Source organism: Narcine bancroftii, chromosome 1, assembly GCF_036971445.1.
Source record: "Narcine bancroftii isolate sNarBan1 chromosome 1, sNarBan1.hap1, whole genome shotgun sequence".
Lineage (NCBI taxonomy): Eukaryota > Metazoa > Chordata > Chondrichthyes > Torpediniformes > Narcinidae > Narcine > Narcine bancroftii.
In genome coordinates, this window is record NC_091469.1 from 370,687,861 (window position 1) to 370,712,931 (window position 25,071).

Genomic DNA, 25,071 nt, shown 5'->3' on the forward strand with positions numbered 1-25,071 from the left:
TCCCTCCCTCCCTCCCTCCCTCCCTCCCTCCGTCCCTCCCTCCGTCCGTCCGTCCCTCCCTCCCTCCCTCTCTCTCTCTCATCATCCTCGACCACTCCCTGGTTCACCAATCCCCTACTGCCCTCATTATAACTAGCTATCTCACCTCTGCATTCTCAGTCTTGATGCGTCCTGGCCTGAAACGTTGGCAATACCTTTTCTCCCACTGATGCTGCTCAACCTGCTGATTTCCTCCAGTAACATTTTTTTAAACTCCAGATTTCAGCATATGCAGTGTCTTGTGTGTCTAAATTGTTTAGCTGCTATCTGTATGGCAATTCCACCTGGCTAAAGTGCTTACATCTGGATATTCCAGATTTCCACATATTGACAGAGTGCATGTGCAAGTACAAAGTAAGTTGGAGGTTATACGCAGCTCCCAAAGCCCCTGGAGCTCCCAAAGCCCCTAACTCGATAACCCAAGAGGTTAGTGTATCTTGCCTTCAGCTTTACCCACCCACTGACTCATCACTTAACTGGGAATGTTGGTTTTTACTCACATTGTAAATGAATGGAAGTGTTTAGAGTTCATTTTGATGCTGTATTGATTAATGTTTTTAATGAATTACATCAGTTGAGTGCAGCTTTTAATTCAATTCATTTTTTAAAAATAATTTATGTTTTAATGTGTGTATCAACAGTTTCTAAAAGTCTGTCAGGATGGTCTAAGAGCAGTTTTCTCTCTACTGTGCATGGCCAAGGGGCTACTCAGATTCCACTCCCTCAGGAAGCGGTCAGCAAGATGCCCGGAGCCGCTATGCTGCAAGATGAGAATGCGTGGTGTGCATCGGATCTACCAAGATCTGCCAAGCACTAGTCTGAATCAACAGCACAAGATTGAAATCAGGCATAAATAAGTGTGCTACCTTGCTATCTCTGTTAACCTTTGGGTAGCATACAAATATACATTTTGAATCTCAATACTTTATTAATGGTGTGCATTTGAGAAAAGTATTGTTTGCAAGAAGAGCAGCTCATTGGTTGGCTCTGGCTAAGTTTACTTTGGATAGGTGGCTATGAGTCTTCAGGCCAGTCATTCTATATTGCCGGAAGGAATTATGCTTTGGTTGCAGGTGAAGCCAAGATCTTTTAAGAACCCAGAAGATAAGTCTTTAAATCAGAGCAGGAGCCATTCAAGCCTTTCAACTAATGCTAGTTTTCAGGCAGATTATCGCTAGTCTTCTTCAAATACAATGTTCCTACCCTCCTTTGATACCTTTAATATCAAGAATTTTGTATATTTCACTGAAATCACTTCCAATACATCCACACTTAGTGAAATGCTTGCCTCAGATGTACTTAGACATAATATTTTATTTCTTTAAAGTATCAGTAATGTTTAACATTAAAGTAGAAACTGACAGAACCATGGAACATTACAACACAGATACATACCCTTCAGCCCTTCTAGTCTGTGCTGAACTATTATTCCACCTAGTCCTACTGACCTGCATTCAGTCCATACCCCTCCCATCCATGTATCTGTCCAAATTTTTCTTAAATGTTAAAATTAAGCTGGCATTCACCACTTCAGTCAACATCTCATTCCACACCCCAGCCATTTTCTGTGTGAAGAAATTCTCCCAAATGTCCCCCTAAACCTCTCTCCCTTCACCTTTAATCCATGTCCTCTGGTTTGCATCTCAACTAACCTGAGTGGAAGACACTTACTTGCTCTATCTATACCATCATAATTTTGTATACCTATATTAAATCTCCCCTCTTCCTTCTATGCTCTAGGGAATAAAATCTTAATCTGTTTAATCTGCCTCTGTATCTTAGATTCTCATGTCCTGGCAAAATCCTAACAATTCTTCTCTGCATTCCTTCACATTCTTGTAGTCAGTTGCCCAAAACTGCACACAACACACCAAGTTTGGCCTCACCAAAGTCTTGTACAACTTTACCATAACACCCCAACTATATCCTTAATACTGTACTTTGATTTATGAAGGCCAATATGCCAAAGGATCTTTTAACAACCCTATCCGGCTATGATGGCATTTTCAGGAATTATGTATCTGTATTCCCAGATTCCTCCGTTCTACCACACTCCTCAGTACCCTATGATTTACTGTTCATGTCCTACCTTAGTTTGTCCTTCCAAAATGCTTCACCTTTGAATTGTATTCATAAATCCCATCTACCATTTTTTGACCCATTTTTGCAGCTGGTCCAGATCCCTCTGCAAGCTTTGAAAGCCTTCCTCTCTGTCTACTACACCTCCAATCTTTCTATCATCTGCAAATTTGCTGATCCAATTTACCACATTATCATCTAGTCCAAGCCATTCTCAATCTTTTTTTTTGCTTTGGCTCCCTTAGACTCTGTTACCTATAACTGCTATGCACCTCTTTTTTTTTTGAATATGTTATTTATGTTTTAAGAAAATACAGAATATAGGGCCCAATTAATATAATAACAATAATATATTGAATATAAAATCATAGAAAAACATTCATAAGGGCTGAGAAAGAAAAAATAATGAGAGTCGGTCTTCTCCTAGCACCCTCTCCCCAGATTCAAAAGAAAATGGGACAGACAGGAAGGTATAGAGGAAGATAAGAAGAAAGAAAATAGAGAAAAAGCAAAAGGTGCAAGGTTCGTCATCTCAGAGCTACATCATTTTAAAAGTGTTAAAATTTCTAGAAAGGAGTAAACTAATTGACAAATATCAAAATAAATTATACAATCTGGGCATTTAACTCATCTAAATAAGGTTGCCAAATCTCAACAAATATACTCTATTCCTAAGACTATAAGTAATCTTCCCAAGGGGAATACAACTTTGCACTTCCATGGTCCCACGATCAATATAAAGCAGGGAATCAGATTTCCATGTTACCACTACACATTTCCTGGCTATTGACAATGCAATTTTAATAAATTTAGATTTACTTCAGGAGAAGTTAACTTTTATAACTGCCAAATTAACCAGAAGAAACAATTCCAGTCTAGAGGGAAGTTCACCCCCACAATTTTTGTCAACACTTCCCTAAAGCTAAACACCTCTCTTTTCTTCCTAATCAGATCCCTAGCTTCCCTTAAAAACTAAGGTTCCTTATGGCTATTAACTTTACCTTTAATCCTTACAGGAACATACAATCTCCACACTCTCAAAATATTGCCTTTGAAGGCTTTCCTCTTTCTGAGCACACCCTTGCCAGTATAAAAAAACCTACCCTAATCCATGCTTTCAAGATCCTTTCTCATTTCTCAAAATTGACCTTGCTCCAATTTAGAATCTCAACTCAAGGACCAGACCTAGCCTTATCCATAATTATCTTGAGGCTTTTGGTATTGTGATCACTGAACCCAAGGAGTTCCCCTACACATACCTCTGTCACCTGGGCTGACTTGTTCCGCAAAGGGAGATCCAATATTGCATTGACAAACATTATGTCATCCTGCCCTTTCACTATATGGGAGTCCTAGTCAACATGTGGAAAGTTAAAATCATCCACCATCACAATTTTGTTTCTGCAACTGTTTGCTATCTCCCTGCAGATTTGCTCCTCCAATTCTTGCTGACTATTGGGTGGTCTATAATGCAAGCCCATTAATGTGATCATACTTTTCTCTGCCCTGTGAACACAGTTATGATATTTTCCATGCCAGGCAATGCACTCCTCCCCCTTTCATCTCACCTGCTCTAACATGTCTGAAACAATGGAACACCAGAACATTGAGCTGCCAGTCCTTCACCTCCTGAAACCAAGTTTCACCAATGACCATGATGTCATAATTCCATGTGCTGCCAATCCACACTCTTAGGTTTGTCTGTCTTTCCAACAATAATCATTGCATTGAAAGGGATGGACTTGAGAACATAATTTCCACCATGCACAACCTTTTGAGTTCTGTCTTTATAAGCAATTTTTAAACATCTCATTTGTCCTCCTTTGCTCCATTATCCGCTGTGGCACTTTGATTCCTACCCCCCTGAAAATTTAGTTTAAACCTCTTTCCTTACTGAGACCTTCCCACAAGAATATTAGTCCTCCTCCATTTCATGATGCAAACTACCCTGGCAGTAAGAGTTCTGCATTCCGTGGAAGGGAGGCCAGTGATCCAGAAATCTGAACCCTTCCTCCTGCACCATTTCTATAGGCACACAAATTACTCCCATTTCTAACCTCACTAGCACATGGCAATCCTGAGATCACAACACTGGAGGTTCTGTCCTTCAGCTTCACACCCTGTTCCCTAAACACTTTGCAGGACCTCATCGCTCCACCTCCCCACCATAATTGGTTCCTACATGGACGATGACATCTGACTGGTCACCCTCCCTCTTGAGAAAGTTGTGAATTTGATCAGAAATATCTGCACTCTGGCACTTGGGAGGCAACATACCATCTAGGATTCTCTACATCTTCCACAGAAACTCTCATCTGTTCCCCTTATTATTGAACTCCCCATCACTACAGCTTGCCTTTTCTTCCCCCACCCTTTCTTAGCCAGAGGACCACCCTCTGTGCCAGAGATCTGGCCTCCATGGCGTGCCCCTGGTAGTCATTCCCTCTCAAGTGTGTGTACATGTTACTGAGGGGAACAACAACAAGAATACCCCCCACTGCCTGTCTGTTCCCTTTTCATCTCCTGACTCACCCAGCTACCTTCCTTTTGCCACCTAGGTATGATGATGTCCCGGTAACTCTTGTCTATCACCCCCTCAACCTCCCAAATGATCCAGAGTTTATCCAGCTCCATTTCCCTAACACCAGGGGTACTGCTCACTCCCAGACATCCATATTCTGCAAGAGGAACATATCCCTGCCCTGCCTGCCATTCCCATTATCAATGAAATAGAAAAAAGTTAGAAAAATCCACCCTTAGTTGTGCCTTTTACTGAATCTTTTTGTTCTTTTATAGGGGTGTCCTTTCCTTACCTTACCTCAGCCGATACTCACCTCAGCCACTCAAGTCATATCCCCACTCTTACAATGTCCAACTATCCAATCCCACAATGGTCATCCACTTAAGGTCCCCTTCCCTTTATAACCTACAACTCATTGGCCAATGCAAAAATTAGCACCTATGTTTCTCTGTGCTTTTTAAACAATCCTCTTCTCATGCCAAGTCCCAATTTGGCAGCTCCCAATGAGAAACTGTTTGCGAAAAAAATATTGTACTGCAAAGAAGGTTGAAGAATGAAGCCATGTCTTATAGTTTTTGGTTGGACACCTGACAAGTATAATGAAGCCTTGGCTTTTTTGCAATTTAAAGCGTTATATTTTCTGAAAAGGACCTGGATGTTGGGATTCTGGAATTCTACACAATACAATCACAATTTGTGAGCAGGCCATTGGTATGGAAATTAATTAAGGGACAGAAAATCTTCTAGAGATCACTAACTGACCAGAACAAAAGTAAGAGGATAAGCAAATGAATGCAATTAGAATCATAGAACACTACAGCACAGAAACAGGCACTTTATCTCATCCAGTCCAAACTGAACTGTTTTTCACTCTAGCCCCATTGACCTGCAGCCGGATCATAGCTTTCAAAGCCCCTCCTATCTCTCTGTAAAATTTCTCTTAAATGATTAAATTGAACCCACATTCATCACTTCTGCTGGCACCCATTCGACACTCTCAACTCTGAGTGAAGAATTTCCTCCTAATATTCCTCTTAAACTTCTCACCTTCATCCATGCCCTCTGGTTCTCACTCCCTTTCCTTGAGATGTTTAATCAACCATAACACATTAATACAATATTCTTTCAATTTAAAGTTCAACACAAACATCAGCAACACAAACGTTTAAATCTGCAGTTATTCAACAGGTCTCACAGCTGGAACCATCCTGTGAATGTCAGCATTTATCTCTGGCCAATAAACAGGAGTTCTGGCCCTCCTCTTCCATTCTTCAATTCCAAGGTGCCCCTCATGCACCCTTTTCAGCATCTCTTGTCACAGTGATTGAGAAATGGCAATTTTGCTCTGTCTGAATAGAAGTCCGTTGATGACACTCAGCTCTGTAAGGCTGATGTTCACCTCTAGGCAATTATTCATTCAATTTCTTGATGATCTTACGTAGAACTGTTACCTTTTCTGTTTCAGCTACGATCTGCTTGGATTTCATTTCAGATACAGGAAGAGATTCAGTGATCAGATTCACATGGAGATTCACATCTATGTGGAACTCTCATTGCGTGCTTCACTCTGTATTGTTTCCCTGGATAACGTATCAGCTAATACAATAAGTTTTGTTGATGTTTACACCAATTCAAAGTCATAATGTTGTAACTTCATCATCAATCTTTGGATTCTCAGCAACATTTCACTGAGATTTTTCTTGATTATCACTATTAATGGTACGTGGTCTAGCTCTGCCATAAATGTTGGTAGACCATACACAACTGAAATTTCTCAGGTCCATAGACCAGACCTAGATATTCTTTCTTGATCTGTGCATATTAACATTCAAATGTTGTCATAGTCCTTGATGTGTATGCTACTGGGCTCCAATCTTCTCCAATAGCCTGAAGTACGGCACCTATTCCATCTTTTGAAGCATCCATGGATATTTTTGTCTTTCTGGTTCCATGATTAGAATGGTTTTCAGTCATCCCCATTCTTCCTCATGCCTATCTGTCTACTTGAATTCACATTGGTCCTGTAAAAACTTCCTTAGTACATTGTTTTTGAAGACAGATTCTCTATGAATTTACCAATGAAATTGATCATTCCCAGCACTCTCAATATGCCTTTTTTGTCAGTAGATCTGGGTATCTCTAAAATTGCTTTCACCTTGCTCTTGTCTGGCTCCACATCTGACAGTTCATCTCCCATAAAGATGATTTCCTTCACACAAAACTGACACTTTTCTCTGTTTAACTTTAATCCATACTTCTGGATGCATTGTAGTACTTTGATGAGCCTCTCATGTTGTTTTTGTGTGGATCCCCATAGGATCATGTAATCTATGTAGACACATACCTCATTTCTGGGATATGCTCCATTACCCTGTGGAAGATTTCTGGAGCTGAAGAAATTCCAAAAGGCATCCTCAGACAGGTGTATCAGCCAAACAGTGTATTAAATATACAGTATTTTGTGCTATCTTCATGCAGTTTTATTTGCCAGAAGCCCTGGGATGCATCCAATTTAGTGAAAAACTTTGCCCCAGCCTTCTCGCTTGTAATTTCATATCTGGTTGGAATCTGATAATGTTGTCTCTTTATATTAGCATTCAAGTCTTTCAGGTCCAAACACACCATTGAAATCACCCATTCTGTGGGCTTCTCCACTTTCTTTATGACCCCTAGCGTCATCATTTGGTCGAGTTCCTTCTAGAGCTTTTCTTTTAGTGGTGTTGTAACCCACCTCGGGGCATGCACTACTGGCTGGCTGTCCTCCTTTAATTGCATCATATAGGTGAAAAGTAGCACTCCATACTCCTTGAAGATGTTCGGTATTGATCCAGTATTTCCTCTCCGCTGTGTCACTCATAATGTGATACACCCTCTTGACTAGGTTTAAGTCTTCACATGCTTTTGACACCAAGCATTGAATAATATCCATCTGGAATTACTGTGAACCTGAAGTGGTGCTCTTTATCTTTAACTTTCACCTTGAGTTTACATGTACCTTTTATGTCAATGTTCTGTTCATTGTATACTTTGAGCAATACAGGATTTGTATGGATGTATGGCTTTATCTTCATTGCCCTGATGCTGTGTTCACAGATCAAATTGACCTTTGTCCCGGTGTCTAACTTGAAGGAATATTTGTCCCAATATTATGTAATGGCACAGTCCACTTATCCTGCTCGACACAGTTCATTTCACTCACCACCATGCCCATGAAAAGTGTATCACTGAGAGCACTTTCTTCTATAATGTGTACAATGTCTTCTATAGTGTGTACACTTTTACTTCTGTTGTTTCTCTTTTGAAAAACATTGCTTTGCATAGAGGTTCTTCCCTTTGCTCTCATTACAGATGTTCCCATAAGCTGGGCATTGCTTTTGCACATATTTAGTGGCACATCATTTACAATTGAATGTCTCTCCATATTTTTGTTGTTTCCCATGTCTCATATTTTGTGTGTGTCCAGACACTGTGGCTACAACTATCCCTTAATTTTAACTGGCTTTTACACTATCACCAAACCTTTTTTATGTGCTACAGTTATTTCACTGTGTGGCATATCTTCATAGTTCCAGCTAAGGTAAGCTCTATCTCTCACAGCAACCTTTCTCTCACTTCCTTATCATTAATCCTGAACACAATTTCATCACGGATCATTGAATCTTGCAGCAAATCAAAATTGCATGTTCCTGCTTTTAATTTTAAGCAAGTTAAGAAAATATCTAAGCTCTCTCCCTGCAGCTGCATGCATGAGCAAAACACGCATCTCTCAAAGGTTTCATTTTTCTTTGGTGAACAATGTTCATCAAACATCTCAATAACCTTGTTGAATTTGCTCTGGTCTTCTGCCTCGACAAAAACAAATATATTGAAAACCTCTAGTACTTGAGGTCCCGCCAGGCTAAGTAGCAGTGCAATCTTCCGTGTATCCAGTTTGTTATTGATTCCAATCACATACAGGTACAGCATAAAGCTTTGTTTAAACAGCTTCCACTCATGGTCGACATTTCCAATCCATTTTACAGCATTAGGAAATTTTAACCTCTCCATATTTTCACTGCTGATATTGTGTATTACTTTTTCTTCTTTCACTCCTGTGCACAGCAGAACTTGGCTGTTTCTTCCACTCCTGGTAATGTGATGTTTGTTTTATTACAATAAAGAAACTTGGGTCCTTTTTAAAACACCTGAATTTATTAACTAAGCCAACAGCACTAGGGACAAAATATACACAGGCCAGACCTCATGTGGAGGCATCCATCTTGAATCTACCCAAGTTACAACATTCCTCAGATGCTACACACTGTCTTCAACTCCTCCTGGTGGTAGCACTCTATCATTACACTAACATTTACTATAATTATCTTGAAACTAACAACATTATGATTACTTGATGCAAAATGTTCCCTTACACATACTTCTGTAATCTGCCATGCCTCATTCCCCAAAGGAGATCAAGTATTGCACTCTTCCAAGTAGGACCTCTATATATTAATTAAGGAAACTTTCCTGACACATTTGACAAACTCTAACCCATTTAGCCTGATGCACAACAGGTTTGATGTAATATCATTCACTTATTAAGGCATCTCTCTCTACCTTGCCCTCCCTTTATCCACATGGCTTCACCTATTTAGCATCCCCCACCTCACCTGGTTCCAGCTATCACCTACCAGACCCTGTCTCACCCCTCTCTCATTTCTTTCTCATGACTACCTTCCCTCCCCACTCTCACACCTGATGCAAGGTCATGACCCTAAACATTGGCTATCTCTTTGCCTCTACAAATACTGAGTTTCTCCAGCAAGCTCAAGCCCGAAAGGTTGGTGATGTATCTTCACCTTTGCGACATAAAGGCATTGTTTGACTTATTGAGTTTCTCCAGCATTTGTGTGATTTGTGTGTGTTTTTTTTTTTCATTTAACCACAGTGTCAATAGAATCCTGTATTTTACCTTCTCCAACAATTAGTTTTGTTTTTATTGCAATGGAATAGGTCTGATTGAAAGAAAAAAATACTGCAGATGCTGGAAATCTGAACCAAATATTGAAAACATTTCATACAGTGCCCATGGAGAGAAAATCAAAGCCAATGCCCAGGTCAATACCTCCCTCAATATGAAATATCATCATCAATCCAGGGCATTGGCTGTGTTCCTCTCTCTCCAGATCCTGCCCACCCTTCTGGTAATTTTCATATATTTTTTAAAAAATTATTTTAGATTTACACCAGATGCAGCTCATCATTTTTCCAAAATGAAAGACTTCCATTTATATAACACCATTCACATCCTGGAGATATTTGGATGCACTTTATGAATAATGAAGTACAATTTGTTATATAGTCTATATTATAATATAGAAAACAAGATCTCATAACTTGTGATGTTGGCCAGATGGTTTGATTTAGTGATTGTTGTTGAAGAACAAAAATGAGACAAGAACAGGTGTGGAGATAACTCTTCCTATTGTGTGCATTTCTGATCACACTATGGGCAATTCTGGTTGCCCCATCACAGGAAGGATGTGGAGCCTTTGAACAAGGTATAGAAGAGACAAAGAGGTTTTGTTTAATCTGGGCATGATGTTTGGCACATACATCATGGGCTGAAAGATCAGTTCCTTTGCTGTCATCAAGTCAATTTTATTGTCATCTGATTGCACAAGTACAACCTGTTGAAGCAGCATTCTCTAGTCCTCAGTGGAAAACACGCAGACACACAACTAGACATAACACACATATAGACAAATAATACATTTGCAGGTCAAAGATAGTTAGTTTGAGCAGTTCATTTGGTCGTTCAGCATTCTCACTGCCTGTGGGGAAAAAAACTGTTCCTCAGCCTGGCGATGCTGGCTCTGATACTCCTGTATCCCTTTCTCGATGAGAATAGCTGAAAGATGTTGAGTGCAGGTCGGATGGGAAATGACTTTGTTCGCCCTCTTCAGATAACGATCTCAGTAGATCACTTTGATGGGGAGAGGGAATCTCCAGTGATCCCCTCTGCCTCTCCTATGGTCCTATGGATTGACCTCCGATCTATTTCTCTGCAGCAACTATACCACACTATGATGCAGCTGGGCAGGGTGCTCTCGATAGAGCTCCTGCAGAAGTTTGATGCAATGATAGCCGGTAGCCTTGCCCGCTTCAGTCTTCTCAGGAAGTACAGTCGCCGTTGTGTCTTCCTGACATGCAAGAAGATGTTATATGTCCATGATAGGTCACTAGTTAAGTGAACTCCAAGAAAGTTGGTGCTCTCCACTTTCTTTACTACAGAGTTGATGTGTAGTGGAGGGTGGTCATTCCTGGTCCTCCTGAAGTCCACAATCATCTCCTTCATCTTGTCTATGTTGACACTCAGGTTGTTACTCTCATACTATATCATGAGATTTTCCATTTTTTCTCTGTAGGGCGACTCATAGTTATTGCCGATGAGGCCAACTACTGTTGTCTCATCTGCAAATTTGATGACACTGTTGGTGCAGGATTTGGCAATGCAATCATGGGTTAATAGCGTGAACAGGAGTGGGCTGAGCACACAGCCCTCAGGTGTGCCAGTGTTCAGCGTGACGATGCTCGATGTTCTGCTACCAACCCAGACAGACTGTGGTCTTTTCATTAGGAAGTCCAGAATCCAGATAAAGAGAGGGGTATTGAGACCCAGTGAGGACAGCTTTTCCACTAGCCTCTGTGGAATTATCATATTAAATGCCAAATTGAAGTCAAAGAACAGCTGCCTGGCATATGATCTGTCATTCTCCAGGTGGGTCAGGACAGAGTGAAGGAACAAGGCTACAGAATCATCTATGGAATGGTTTCTTCTATAGGTGAATTGAAATGGGTTCAGCATCTCAGGATGCTCCATCACCAGACACTTGAAGCACTTCATAATGCCACAGGGCATTAGTCATTAAGGCATGTTATTACCATCTTATCGGGTAATAGGATGAACTCTGTGGGAATGATGGACTGCTGCAGTGAGGTGTTGAAGATGTCTGGTGAATACCCTCATCAATTGGTCTACTCAGTCCTTCAGTACACTGTACCCGACCAGGTACATTGACTGGTCCTGCCGCTTTGTGTGGGATCACCTTGATAGGGTTCTCATCACCTCAGCTGCAGTTAGGCCTGTTCACTAGGGGACATGGAGCTTTCTGTATTGTTCAAAGTTCTATGTTTTACATAAAATAATGTCATGAGATGGAGTTTCTCATCTGAAAGATGATCACTGACTGAGTGTCAGCCCTCAAGCTCAACTGACAAATGGAACTTCATTGGTTCCTGCTAATATTTTATCCCCAGCATTGTCTGGAAAAAGTGTTGATGGGAATATGGCAAACTCTAGATAAACTTACACATTCAATTTAAATGGTAGCCTAATAAATAATGGCTCCTTAGCAGATAGGTAATGAGCAAAACAAAATATGTTAACAATATTCATTGAAATACATTGCAAATATTTGGGTTAAACTTTCCTTGGTAAAGTAGTACAGAACAGGTGAAAGTGAATTGTGAGTCCACTTACAGTTCATTGATGTAAAGGTAAGACAGGCATATTATAAAACTAGCTATCACCTGATTATAACACATCTAGAGAATAGCTTCACAGCAATTTAGCACAACCACAAAATGGTTATGCGAAAGTTAAAAGTTAATATTCATTTAATTAAATTCAATGCATTTTATCTTTATGACCCTTCAATCCCTGAAATTCAGAACATGTTCTCTCCTCTCTTCTATCATAACTTTAACGATCTCCACTTATTTCTGGAGAAAGGAGCCCTGGGCAATCTTCCCTGCCACTACTCAAATCTAATTAAATTCTTAAGGCAACCGACAGTATTAATAGGATAGGTCTGGAAAGAAGGACATGTTGTCAATGACATGGAGTGGAATCCTCTGGAGAGATCTGTTGTTTACAATTGATGTTTCTTGTCAATGCAATAGTATTGACGGTGGATAAAAGATGTTACATACAGAGATAAATATCAAAGGTTACCTTTGGAGTGAATTTGTAATGACCTCAAACATAAAATGAAAATGAAAAAACTTGCAGTTGCTGGAAATCTGATATAAACTCAGCAGGTAAGGCAGCACATGTGGAAATAAAGGTAATTTCTCTTTGCACAGATGCTGCCTGGCATGCTGAGATTTTCCAGAATTGTCTGCTTTAATAACCTTCTGAATGTGTGTTTTTAAAATATTTCAGAATTTTGTTTCCCAGAGTGGTGGAAATAGGATTTTTTTTAAATAAATTGAGAGTTGAGCATACCACAAAGGCCTGATAAACAGGATGATGAGGGTACTTTGGGTCTAAACATGTGCAATCTGAATCTCTACCACTGGGAGGCATATTTCATACAATATAAATCAAAGTAAATCCGAGAGAGATAGCAGGAAATAATTGCAGCACTCAGCAGGTCCACTCGTGAGGCTTTGAAAGATCTGGCCCAATGTGGCACCTCACAGAACCCTCTTGTAAGAGCATAAGAAATAGAACAAAGAGTGGACCATTCATCTCTTCAATAAAGTCTGCGTTGATCTTAAACTCAGCATCTCCTTCCTGTACTAACTGCATTTTTTAAATATCTATAAGTCTTCTCTAGCTTCAAGCATCAACACATAATGCCCAGTGTGAGTTGCAGAAGGGAACACTTGAAGTGGAGCTAGCCAATTAGCTGGCCAATTTCAGAGACCAAAGTCCTGTTGGTCACCCACCAGCTTAATGCCTCCTCCAATTACTGCCTGAGATTTGGAACTTCTACATGCAATCTGATAGTTCCATAAAAGTTCACATATTAATTGTAGGTATATCCATGGAGCTTTGGATTTACTGAATATCTGATTTAGTCACACATCAGCTTCAGAAATGTACCATTTGTAAAGCTTGAGTTATTGTAAAGCCCTGTCTGAAGAATGATTTTGCCTCACTCTATCCAGTTTCACCAAAGACATAAAATTACCACCAGATATTCTAAACATTTAAGAAACATCAACATTGTTTTTATCCTTGATTAACAACACTGGGAAGATTGAACTAATGGAGAGTGTGTATCAAATAATGCAGTGATAGCCACTTAAATATGATTTGGCTTTCACTAGAACATTGATGAGAATTCAAATTGATTTTCATGGTTCATTCAACAAGAAAATGTCATCACAATTTAGCAATTTAGATCCTCTAAGTGAAATGCAACTTAATTGTAAAACACTATCCAGCTACTGATGTACAAACACTGAAGCTACATTTTAAATACCACTTTTTGCAAATGAAATTACTCATTATTATATGTTTATGCAACTATTTTTTTCTATTTCTGTAGAATTGTTGATGGCATTGAAGATGAGAAATGTTCAAAACTGAACCAGAGGTTTGAATTCTGCACTGAAAGTCTGGGACAAGAATCATTCAAACTTCCAGCAGCAAGAGGTAATGTAAATAGACAAAGTATGATTTTCAATACATTCTGATATTTTAAAATTTAGACATACAGCACAACAACAGGCCATTTCAGCCCAGGAGTCCATGCTGTCCAGTTTACACCCATTAACCCGCACCCTCGGTATGTTTTGAATGGTGGGAAGGAAACCGGAGCCCTCGGAGAAAACCCATGCAGACATGGGGAGATCGTACAAACTCCTTATAGATAGCGTGGGACTCAAACCCTAGTCTGGTCACAATCACTAGAGCTGTAAAGGTGTGGCACTAACCACTATCCCAACTGTGACACCTTTAATACATTTTTTAGTTTTACAAAATATATTTACTCTCCATCCCATTATAAATTATGCCATACTAATATCAACAATAGAAAATGATTCCGTTTAAAACAAACCCTGCCCAAAATTAACAACCTTTCATAGTAAAACTGTTTCTAAACATTTCACTCATGATTGAACAATGAACATTTCCCCCCTCTTCAGCCAGAATTAAAACAGTAACTCAGACCAGAATTAGTAATCAGTCCTTGTCTGCATGAGAAGAGAGAGATTGTATATCTACTTCAAATGATTGCTATAGCTATCAGCTAGGAAGAGCAAGTTAAAAATTGAGATCAGCAAGAAACCGCTGTTTCATTCAGTCATTTAATTGCTTGCTCACTGATCACCTTGAGGACCGAGTTAAAATCTCACTCAGCATTTATTTTGAATCTCCTGGTCCAGTAATTTTAAAAATATTGGTACTTTCAATCCCTACCATTAATTTACTCAATTATACCAAGTGCCACTGGATTAGAATAACACAAAATTTTGGATTTTATATCATTTTATCCTTTCAGATGTTGATCAAGTTACCCCTGCAATGCTGGCTGCTAAAGCTGAAGAGACAAAACAGCAAGTTGAAAAGCTAAATAATGAGGTATGAATATTTTTTGTCATTTTGAGCTATAAAAAAGACTGTGTGATTCAACCAGAAATAGCAAAAAATAATTTTTTTTGGATAGACTAAAATGTATAGATTGCTGTTGAATTCTTGTCATGTTATTCTGAATGCACAAGTATACAGTACTTTATTTTTCTTTGTTCAATGTGTTTGGTATATGTGGAAATTACTAATAATGCATCTCCAAGTGCTTGAGAAGCCCAATAAATGTCTATTTTTATGTTCCAGAGATAGAGCAGAGGTTCTGTCCCAGCAGGAAAATGGGGGGGCTCAAAAATTCAGGAGTTCCCTCTTGGTATCTAATCAGAAAACCAATTGCTGAATGCATTCATGATGCTCAGGGTTTTGTTCCCAGATCTTCTTGTTTAAGACATTCTAACCTATTCACATATCCGGATATGAACAGTACATCAGACACATTTGAGTGTTCTTTGTGAAATTCACTCACATGTACAAAGCCAAAGGAAAACTATGAGCAGATGTGAATATTTTCAACCACCTTCCCTCAAAGATGGTGGAGATCAGTATTTGTATCCCTTTGTAATAAAACAACTATATTTTCCCCTTTGAGGCTTGGTTCCTGCATTTTCCAGTCTATCTATTCCATTAAGTTTCCTTGTCATAAAATACTTAGGACAGTGAGAAGGCTTTTCTTTGAGCAGATTAACAGGTTCTCTCTAACATTCCTGTGTAAGGAGCATAATAACAGAATTCATGATGCAATGAAAAGGAAAGCATAGCATAATGGAACTGTTATGAGGCCTTAAGCTTGTGGGTGCATGCTTTCACAATCTTAATGATGAGAAAAAACTGTACCCGTGGTGTGATGAGTTCTTCAATCTATTGACTGCCTTTCCTAGGCAACAGATGTAGATGGAGTCCATGAAGGAGAGGAAAGTTTACATCATGGCCTTTGCTGGGTTCACCAACTCCTGTAGATGCTTCCAATCTTGAGCAGAGCAGCTCACATCCCACACTGTGATGCACCCAGCAAGTATGCTTTCAGTGGTGCACCTGGAGAAGTTGGTGGGGACGGCAGAATTAGCAAAACTTTCTTAGTCTTCTAATAAAGTAGAGACATTGATGCACTTTCTTGATCATTGCATCAATGTGTCTTTTGGAGATATTTATTCCCAGGAACTTAAAGCTATTTCAACATCACTAATGTGGACAGGGATGTGGACTCTGCTGCCACTCCTGAAGTCAATGATCATCTCCTTCATTTTAGTGAAGAGTTGAGAGAGAGCTTGTTATCTTGGCACCATAAAAGACTGGCAGCAATCTCTTTACTGAACTCTGACTTGTCACTACTTGATGCCCAGCCTATTAGCGTGGGGTCATCCACAAATGTGAGAATGGAGATGGAATGGTATTTAGTTGTACACTCAAAGGTATTGAAGGAGCACAGCAGTGGAGTGAGTGCACATATTTGAGGAGGATCCATGTTGAGTGTAAACTTGGAGGAGATATTATCCATCTTCACTGTTTGAGGTCTTTCAGACAGGAAATCTTGTTGGAGAGGGGGGCAATGAGGTCTAAATCATGAAGTTTTGGGATGTGTTTTGTGAGTAGTATTGAAGGCAGAGCTGAAACTACTACAAAAAGTGGTCCAACATATGTGTCCTTGGCATCGATGTGTTCTAGGTCTGAGTGGGGAGCTAAACGTTTGACGACTGCCAAAGACCTGTTTTGCCACCAGGGAAATTGAAGTGGCTCAGGATAGGCTGGTAGGTTTGAGTTAATGTGTGCCATGACCAGCCTCTCCAAGCACTTCATGACGATGCATATCAATGTCACCAGTCCGTTGTGATTTAGACCCGTTGTTATGCTTATGTTAATATTATAGATGTATGATAGTGGCCTTCTTGAAGTAAGTGCAGACTGTGGCCTGTTGTTTGGGTGCGGGGGGTGGGGGGGATGGTCTCATCTGTCCAGTAATATATTTACCAGATTATTGCCATCTCCAACCATCAGAGATTTCATGAATATTCATTCCCTACATTTTTATCTGCATTTATAAATTCCATGTTTTTTTTTATTTAGCATACAAAATAACAAACTGCCAAAAAATAAAGCAACAACAATTCTAATTAATTGGATGAGAACTGTGTGCTGCTGACCAGGTCAACATGCTACATCACCCCAAATTGCCCTCGAGAAGTTTGTGTGAACTATCTTAAACCGCCACAGTTCCTCTGGTAAAGGAACTCCCCTCATGTGGTTGTGTTGGTAGCTCCACGATTTGGATTCAACAAGAATGGAGAAATAGAAAAGTTGATGATTCAGGTGTGACCTCTCAAGTCATCTGAATTAGAGGTAAAGATGGTGGATGGTGAAATAGTGCCAGAATAGGTAAGGTGCCAAAGAACTAGCCAGTTTTGTCCTAGATGGGTCATGGTTCTTGAATATTGTTGGATCTGCATACCTTCAATGTTTCATCACAATCTAACTTTGCTATTTGTAGATGGTGGAACAAAATATCTGGAGATGTGATATGAAACATAATGGCTATGTATTTCCTGGCTGGTCCAGTTGTGCTTTCAATCTGTAGTGGCTCCCCAAAACCAAGAATGTTAATGGTGGAAGACCCAACAGTGGTACAAAAAGGTAGGACTTGGGAACAGTCTCAAAATTCAGCAGAATAGATTTAGAATGAAGGATCCACTCCCAATGAAACAGTAAAGATGCCTCATTAAATATCTTTAGGACAGAGTTAAATAGATTTTACAAAGTAGAGGAAAAGGCAGGTAGGTGGATCAAAGTCCACGGCCAGATCAACTGCAATCATCTTGAATGGCCAGGTCCTGCTCCTATTTCTTAAGTTTTCCTGTAGATGGATAGTCTCTGGCTTGTTGGAGATGATCATTGCCTGACTTTTGTGTAGTTCAAATACGACAGTTCATGTCTGAATAACATTTTGGTACACAAGGGCATGGACTGCTTCACTGGCTAAAGAGTTCTGAATGGAATTTAATATCACATAATCAGCCTCAGAACTGATGCTGTGATGATCAGGAGCTTGGATGATTACCTCCAAGCAATATCAATCCACTCTGAGTTTTATCTCCAACTATTGGACTATTGTCCCGTTGATAACCATTGAGTTCAGTTTCACCAAGTCATCATGATACCACATTCCTGATATCAAGGGCCAATTAGTCTCCCCAATGATGGAACATGGCTCTTTGATCCATATATGGATTAAATTTGTAATAATATTTGGAGCCAGGTGGACCCAGCTATAGTTAGTGGCCATTGTTGAAAAGGTTACTGGTGAGTAGGTACCACTTAATAATATTGTAATGGTATTTTCTATCAATTTGTTACAACTTTGCCTCAACTAATTCAGATATTTTATCCCTTGAAAATTAACAGGAGGACTCATTAGGTGATGAGGTTACAAGGGAAACATACAAACATACAAACTCCTTTCAGACAGTACTGTTTGAACTTGAGTTGCTGGCACTGTAATAGCATGGCACCAACTGCTATTCTAACCATGCTGGTGGCTTGATGAAATATAAAGCAGGTAGCAACATTCATGATTTAATTTGTCATCATGTAGTTAAAAACTGTCATATTTCACAAAATTGTTTTTGTCTGCTGTAAGGTAGACAGATTTCCCACTAGCAAAAATGGCCTGAAGCTCCTCTTACAGTCAGAGAGAGAGAGAGAGAGAGAGAGAGAGAGAGAGAGAGAGAGAGAGAGTGAGAGAGAGAGAGAAGTGCAAAAGAGTGAATGTCTGGATTTTCCCTCATGCCCCTGCAGCCACACACAGTCCAGGTCAAACCATCAGCAGCCTGAGCTCCAGATCTGAACCTCCAATACAATTAGGAGCCCTTCAGCGCCCTCTAGCATTCTGGTTCCAATACCTGATACCCCTTCAGCCAGTTTCAAGCCTATCTCCAGCAGTCTGCACCTGGACAGAGCTGACAGCAGTCAGACTGGGCAGCTGGACACTGTGGGAGCACAGAGTCTCCACTCTCCATACTAGTAGCAGTGCTGCCATTGTCCCAAACATAACATGGCTATGAATCTTCCACATTAGATAGGTAAAAAGCATCAATTCCACTGACCTGGATTCGTAGATACACACCTGTAGAAATATCTTATTATGGATGAGCACCAGCTGTACACTGAAACTGTAAAAGTCCCTGCTGTTCACAAATTAACCTGATTAAAATCATCCTCAAATATGAAATGCAATCATTTAGTTAAAAAATCATTCCTGTTAGCCGATTATACATTGTATTATACATTGAATACTCAGTATTTATTGGCCTATTGATGCCCCAGATTACCACTTTGTAGTTGTCATTGATGAGTTTCAGAAACTTGCAATTTCATTGACATGGAGTTAGAATCAAAACAGGTACAAGATATTTGTCTGATCGAGTAATGAACACGTGGCAACCTCGGACACCCCAGTTCTGAAGTGGCTGTGCCAGTGCAAGCTGACAAACTGGAGTCAAATGCAGAGCAGAGCCAGCTGCCCACTGGCACGGTCAGTGTAACTATCTTCAACTCAGCACTTCCACACATTAAAATTTAATTCAATAAATATTCTGTAATAAAATTCCAAAGAGCACATGTTCAGTCCTTCAATTGTATCTCTGCTTTCTGCAAACCCAAGAGATGCGATTCCAGCATTGTCCCATTAAATTCACAAACTGCTCACTTCACAACTTTTACCCTCAACATGTCACACAGATTTGCTGAACTATGCATAAATCTACCTTAGCTGTGATAGGTGCCACTATAAATTTCTCAATGAATCATTTTGTTTTATTGTCATCTCTAATGACGAAATAGACAACTATAGCAGAGCAATGATCATTGATATGCTGAGATCAGAAGTAGGTACCACATTAAACACCCGATAACATTCCAAGCTCCGTCTTGCATTTCATTTAGTTGCATTAAAATAAATCTGTGTTATTGTCAACAAGGGGAATAAAATTGCAAGATAGAAATTGTGAAATCAGTAAACTATATGTTTCTTCCATAAAAGCTTCAATGGCAAGTGAGATATCAAATCTCAGTAGATTTTATTATGAACGTGACACTTGATAATGAAACAGTCCTTGAAATCAAAGCACCAATGAAGAAAATGGTTTATAGCTCTGTGGTGTACAACAAACATTTAAAAAGAAATGTGACACATTTGAAACTCGAAAGCCTCAGGAGTTTAATGAACTCGGTGTTTCACAACTTCAGCAGCATTCTTTACGGCAAAGATACATTATCAAAATTTCAGGCCTGAGCCCTTCATCAAGGTATGAGCAGAAGCAAGCAGGTGGCTGAATAGGAAATGGTGGGAGGACAAAGATCAAATCTGGGGAGTGATAGCTCTCTGAATGGAGAGGGAAAAGTGAGGGGAGTTGGAGAAATGTATGAGTAGCATTTTGTCTTCATCAAAGGGTGCCAAGACAGATCTCCCATTTTTTGATCCAATTTTATCTTGAGTGGCAAATATCAGAAATGCGCAAGGTGGAAAATTTTGGGGAATTGAATGTCCCCCAGTGTGTATAAATATCTTCCGTACAATATTTCCCATTTAGTCAACTGCCCAAGTTAAATGTTCTATCTTCAGAAGAGGACTATTTAAAAACATGATAAGTTAAACAATCTGCATGAATAAATTAAGAACTTTAATAATCATGGAAAATACCAAGAAGCTAGTGACAATAAGAGCCCAAGATAACAGGAACTAAGGGATATGGCTTCAAGATTTAGCGGAGCAGATTTACAGTAAGACAGAAATGAGAAACCTGTATAGTAATAAATATGAGGAGGTCTCTGTCCAATGTCTCTGCCTCATTTAACGTATTGAAGATACAGAGAGTTTTGAACAGAAGTGTAATTAAAGGTGAGTGTCAAGGAGTCCAGATCAGCTCTGACCTTATTGAATGGCAGAGGAGGTTGAACCTGCCAGACAGCCTTCTCCTCCTTCTTACACAAGATAAGAACCCTATAAAGCAGAGTAACTTTTTTTTAATAAAAGTTAAAGCTTTACAAGAGTAGACAGCAAGAAATGGCAGATAAACACCTATATAATTTAAAAACAAATATTCTAGCAATTCCTTTTACACATACATTGACCACACACAAGACACAGAATAGGCCCTTTGGCCTAGAATGTTGTGCCAACCTGGATAAACCTACTCCAAAACAATCTAATTCTTCCCTCCACAAACCCATTTCCATTTCTTACAAACAGCTCACATTGAAATATTTCTGGGCACAAAACTTCACATTGGTCCAAGTATTACCATGATCAGACAACTGCCTTGACTGTGACAGAGACCTATAGCAATTATGATAATTGGCTACTGGCATAACAGCCCCAAAACAAACTAAGTTAGATCACTCAGTCTGAGTGGATTTATTCTAAGCACATCTCCAAATGGACAGCGGTCCAATAATCTGACCGGCAAACAGTGTGTCAAACCTTTATATTTCATCTTTTCTTGAGTAACAGGTCTTGCTGGGAGTAACAATTCCATTGAAGTACTGGAGATTTGGTACTGTAGAATATCAAGAAAAATTCATTGTAAATAAGACTGAAGTGGAGGTTTACAAAAGAAGGAATAAAAGTAAATTACAACATTTGGTATCATGTCATATATATATATAGGAATGTTTAAGGACCATAAAATGAACACTTAGAAAATGAGACAGTCATTTTAGATTCACAACAGGTAGACTATGCTTGCTTACTTAAGAAAGTCTGCAGATGCTGTGATTGTAGTAAAAACTCACCGAAATGCTGGAGGAACTCCATATAAACACTTACAGCACAGAACAGGCCAGTTCGGCCCGACTAGTCCATGCCGTAACAAATCCCCACCCTCCTAGTCCCACTGACCAGCACCTGGTCCATACCCCTCCAGTCCTCTCCTATCCATCTAGTCTTTCCTTAAATGTAACCAATGATCCCGCCTCGACCACGTCTGCTGGAAGCTCATTCCACATCCCCACTACCCTCTGCGTAAAGAAATTTCCCCTCATGTTCCCATTATAATTTTCCCCCTTCAATCTTAAACCCTCTTAACTCATCTGAATATTGTTGACATTTCAGGCCCAAGTCCTTCTTCAAGAAATAAACAGAATTCAAACTAAGCACAAAAGTATCAATAATGTCTTCTGAAAATTCACCAGATAGATTTCAATGCTTTGTGTTTGAGGATTCTACCTCAAGCAGCAGCTTAAAAATGGATTTAGCCTTTTTCTTAGTGTTTTAAACCATTGTGCCTTCATGGATCATGGAATTAGCTGAAAGAATGCTTAAAGTAACATTAAAATAGTTTATAATAAGCAACACCTGCTACAACAGGGTGCAAAGTTCCTGATGTGACCATACCCACACACAATTCAGTGTGGTCATGTGGTGCACTGTTAGACAGAATCAGACACACACAAGGTAAAGACTGTACAACAGGCTTTAACCCACAAAGACTTCCACAGAGCCAGGCTGTCTGTGCCTGCAGAAACTCTGTGTGAGGCCTCGGGAGCCTGGCGCAGGCTTATATCCTGGAGGGTAATTGACACCCGACCGGGTAGGGCTTGATCCATTCAGGCCGACTGATTGACAGTCAGCCAGGTGTTGCCCCGTCCCCTTACACTCCTGCAGGTACAGAGGTTTCCCCCTGCAGTAGACCGGTGGTGTACCACCACATTCACCTCCTTCTTTAAAATTTTCCCGAGGGGGGCAGTAACAAGAAATCGCACCCACTATGTACATACAATATTTACAGGTTGAGACGATTCGGCGGCCGCCAGGGTCTCTGCAACCGTCGTAGGACTGGCTCCTGGTCACTGGTCAGAGGGGAAGTGGGGGGGCTGGCAGCAGGGGTGTGTGTGTGTCTGGTGTGGTGCCGTGTGGAGGGGTGGCCAGGGGGGCCGGGGTCAACATATACGGGTCGTATTGGATGGGTGGGGGAGCAGGTTCGTCTCATAAGGCTGAAGTGGGCCCCTGGTAGTCAAGGAGGCTCTGTGTGCCCCATAGCTGCCTGGGGAAGGGGATGTATGCCCAGTCAGCGTCGTTCTGGGTTGGGGGGGTGGCGTGATGTGGTGGGTGCTCCTGCTGGTGCCAGGTCCCTGGTTGAAACGGAGTCCTCCCTGCCACTGCTGAACCTAACGTAAGCCCTGGTCCACCAGGGCTTTGGCCTTGTGCATCCGTATATGCTTACGCAGAAGCACTGGTCCCAGGGATGTGAGCCATGGTGGGAGTGACATTCCAGTCGCCGACCTCCTGGGGAATGAGAACAGACGTTCGTGAGGGGTCTCATTGGTAGCCATGCACAGCAATGACCGAGCAATGACCTGAGAGCCCACCCCATTCTCGCGTTCCACTTGCCCGTTGCCTCTTGGGTTATAGCTTGTCGTGCGACTGGCCGCGGTGCCCCTCACCGTCAGGTACTGGCGCAGATCGTCACTCATGAAACTAAACCCCCCGGTCGCTGTGGATGAAGACAGGGTAGCCAAACATGGTGAAAATCATGGCCCTGATGACGGTGGCCATGGGAGTGTCCGGACAAGGGATGGCAAAAGGGAAGCGTGAGAACTCGTCCACTACCGTGAGGAAGTAGAATTTTCGGTTTGTGGAAGGCAGGGGCCCTCTGAAGTCCACGCTGAGATGCTCAAAAAGCCAAGTAGCCTTTACAATGTAGGCCGGGGGTGGGGGGGGGGCGAAAGAAATGGGGTTTACACTCTGCACAGACCCGGCAGGCCTCAGTCATGTCCCTGACGTCCCTGATGATGTATGGCAGATTTTGGGACAATGAAATGGTACAACCGGGTGTCGCCGATGGCAGAGGGACTCATGCAATGCCTGCAACCTGTCGTCATGCACAGACATGCAGGTGTGAGAGAGGGCATCGGGAGTCATTAAACTTCCCGGGGCGGTACTGGATGTTGTAGCTGTAGGTTGCCAGCTCGACTCTCCAGCACAGGATCCTGTCGTTCTTGATCTTGCTCTTGTAGGTAGTGTTAAACATGAACGCCACACCCCGCTGGTCCGTGAGGAGGGTGAATCTCCTGCCGGCCATGTAGTGGCGCCAGTGGCGGACCTCTTCCACAATCGCCTGGGCCTCCTTTTCAATGGCAGAGTGCCCTAGCTCAGAGCAGTGGAGGGTCCTGGAGAAGAAGGCAACAGGGTGCCCCCCCACTTGGTTGAGGGTAGCAGTGTGGGCCACCTCAGAGGCATCGCTCTCCACTGGAAGGGGGAGTCCTCATCCACAGCCTGCATCATGGCGTCCGCGATGTCTTGCCTGATGCGGCTGAAGGCTGCCCACGGCTCAGGTGGGAAGGGAAAAGTTGTGACTTGGGCCAGTGGACAGACCTTGTCCAAGAAGCGAGGGACCCACTGCGAGTAATAAGAGAAGAGGCCAAGGAACCTGCAAAGGGTCTTTAGCGTGGGGGGAGGGGTAACTCCATTAATGGGAGCATCCTTTCCGGATCTGGGCCGACGACTCCATGGGCCACAATGTACCATGGCTCAAGGGACTTCGGCGAGAAGGAGCTACTTGTGTGGGAAGGGTATTGATATTAAGAAAGGAGGAAATGGAGTCAGTTGGGGTAGTTAAGTGCTCCAGTTGTGGGATGTGGGAAGTCAGAGAGAGCACAGCTGTTTCTGATGACTACACCTGCAAAAGGAGCATCCAATTGCATATAATGAGTGACCGTGTTAGGGAGTTTGAGCTGCAGCTGGATGAACTGAGGATCATAAGGGAAGCAGAGGCAGTGATAGAGAAGAGTTACAAGGAGACAGTCACCCCTAGAAGGCAGGAGTCAAGGAATTGGGTGACTGTGAGGAAAGGAGGGAGAGTGCCAGTGCAGAGTTCCCCTGTGGAAGTGCCACTCAGCAATATGTATTCTGCATTGGATACTGCTGGGCGAACAGCCTATCAGGGACGAGTAGTGGGGGTCAGGTCTCTGGCACAGGGGCTGCCCCTGAGGTTCCGAAGAGAAGGAGAGATAAGAACAGGATACTTGTAGTTGGGGACTCGTTAGTCAGAGGGACACATAGAAGGCTTGTGGGACGAGATCG

General features: G+C 41.3%; 1 protein-coding gene across 16 annotated transcripts in view; it reads left to right on the forward strand.

Annotated features, from left to right (window-relative positions):
* Positions 1-25,071, forward strand: part of kcnh8 (potassium voltage-gated channel, subfamily H (eag-related), member 8) — a 340,322-nt gene that overhangs the window by 295,672 nt on the left and 19,579 nt on the right. For 14 of the 16 annotated variants that reach the window (XM_069913171.1, XM_069913166.1, XM_069913145.1 and 11 more), the window contains 2 exons: positions 13,960-14,066; positions 14,917-14,996. In XM_069913171.1, the coding sequence (XP_069769272.1) occupies positions 13,960-14,066; positions 14,917-14,996 (187 nt within the window). Of the gene's footprint in view, positions 1-13,959; positions 14,067-14,916; positions 14,997-15,248; positions 15,386-18,395; positions 18,507-25,071 lie in introns of those variants that run through there. The other 2 variants (XM_069913192.1, XM_069913198.1) reach the window with 2 other exon arrangements.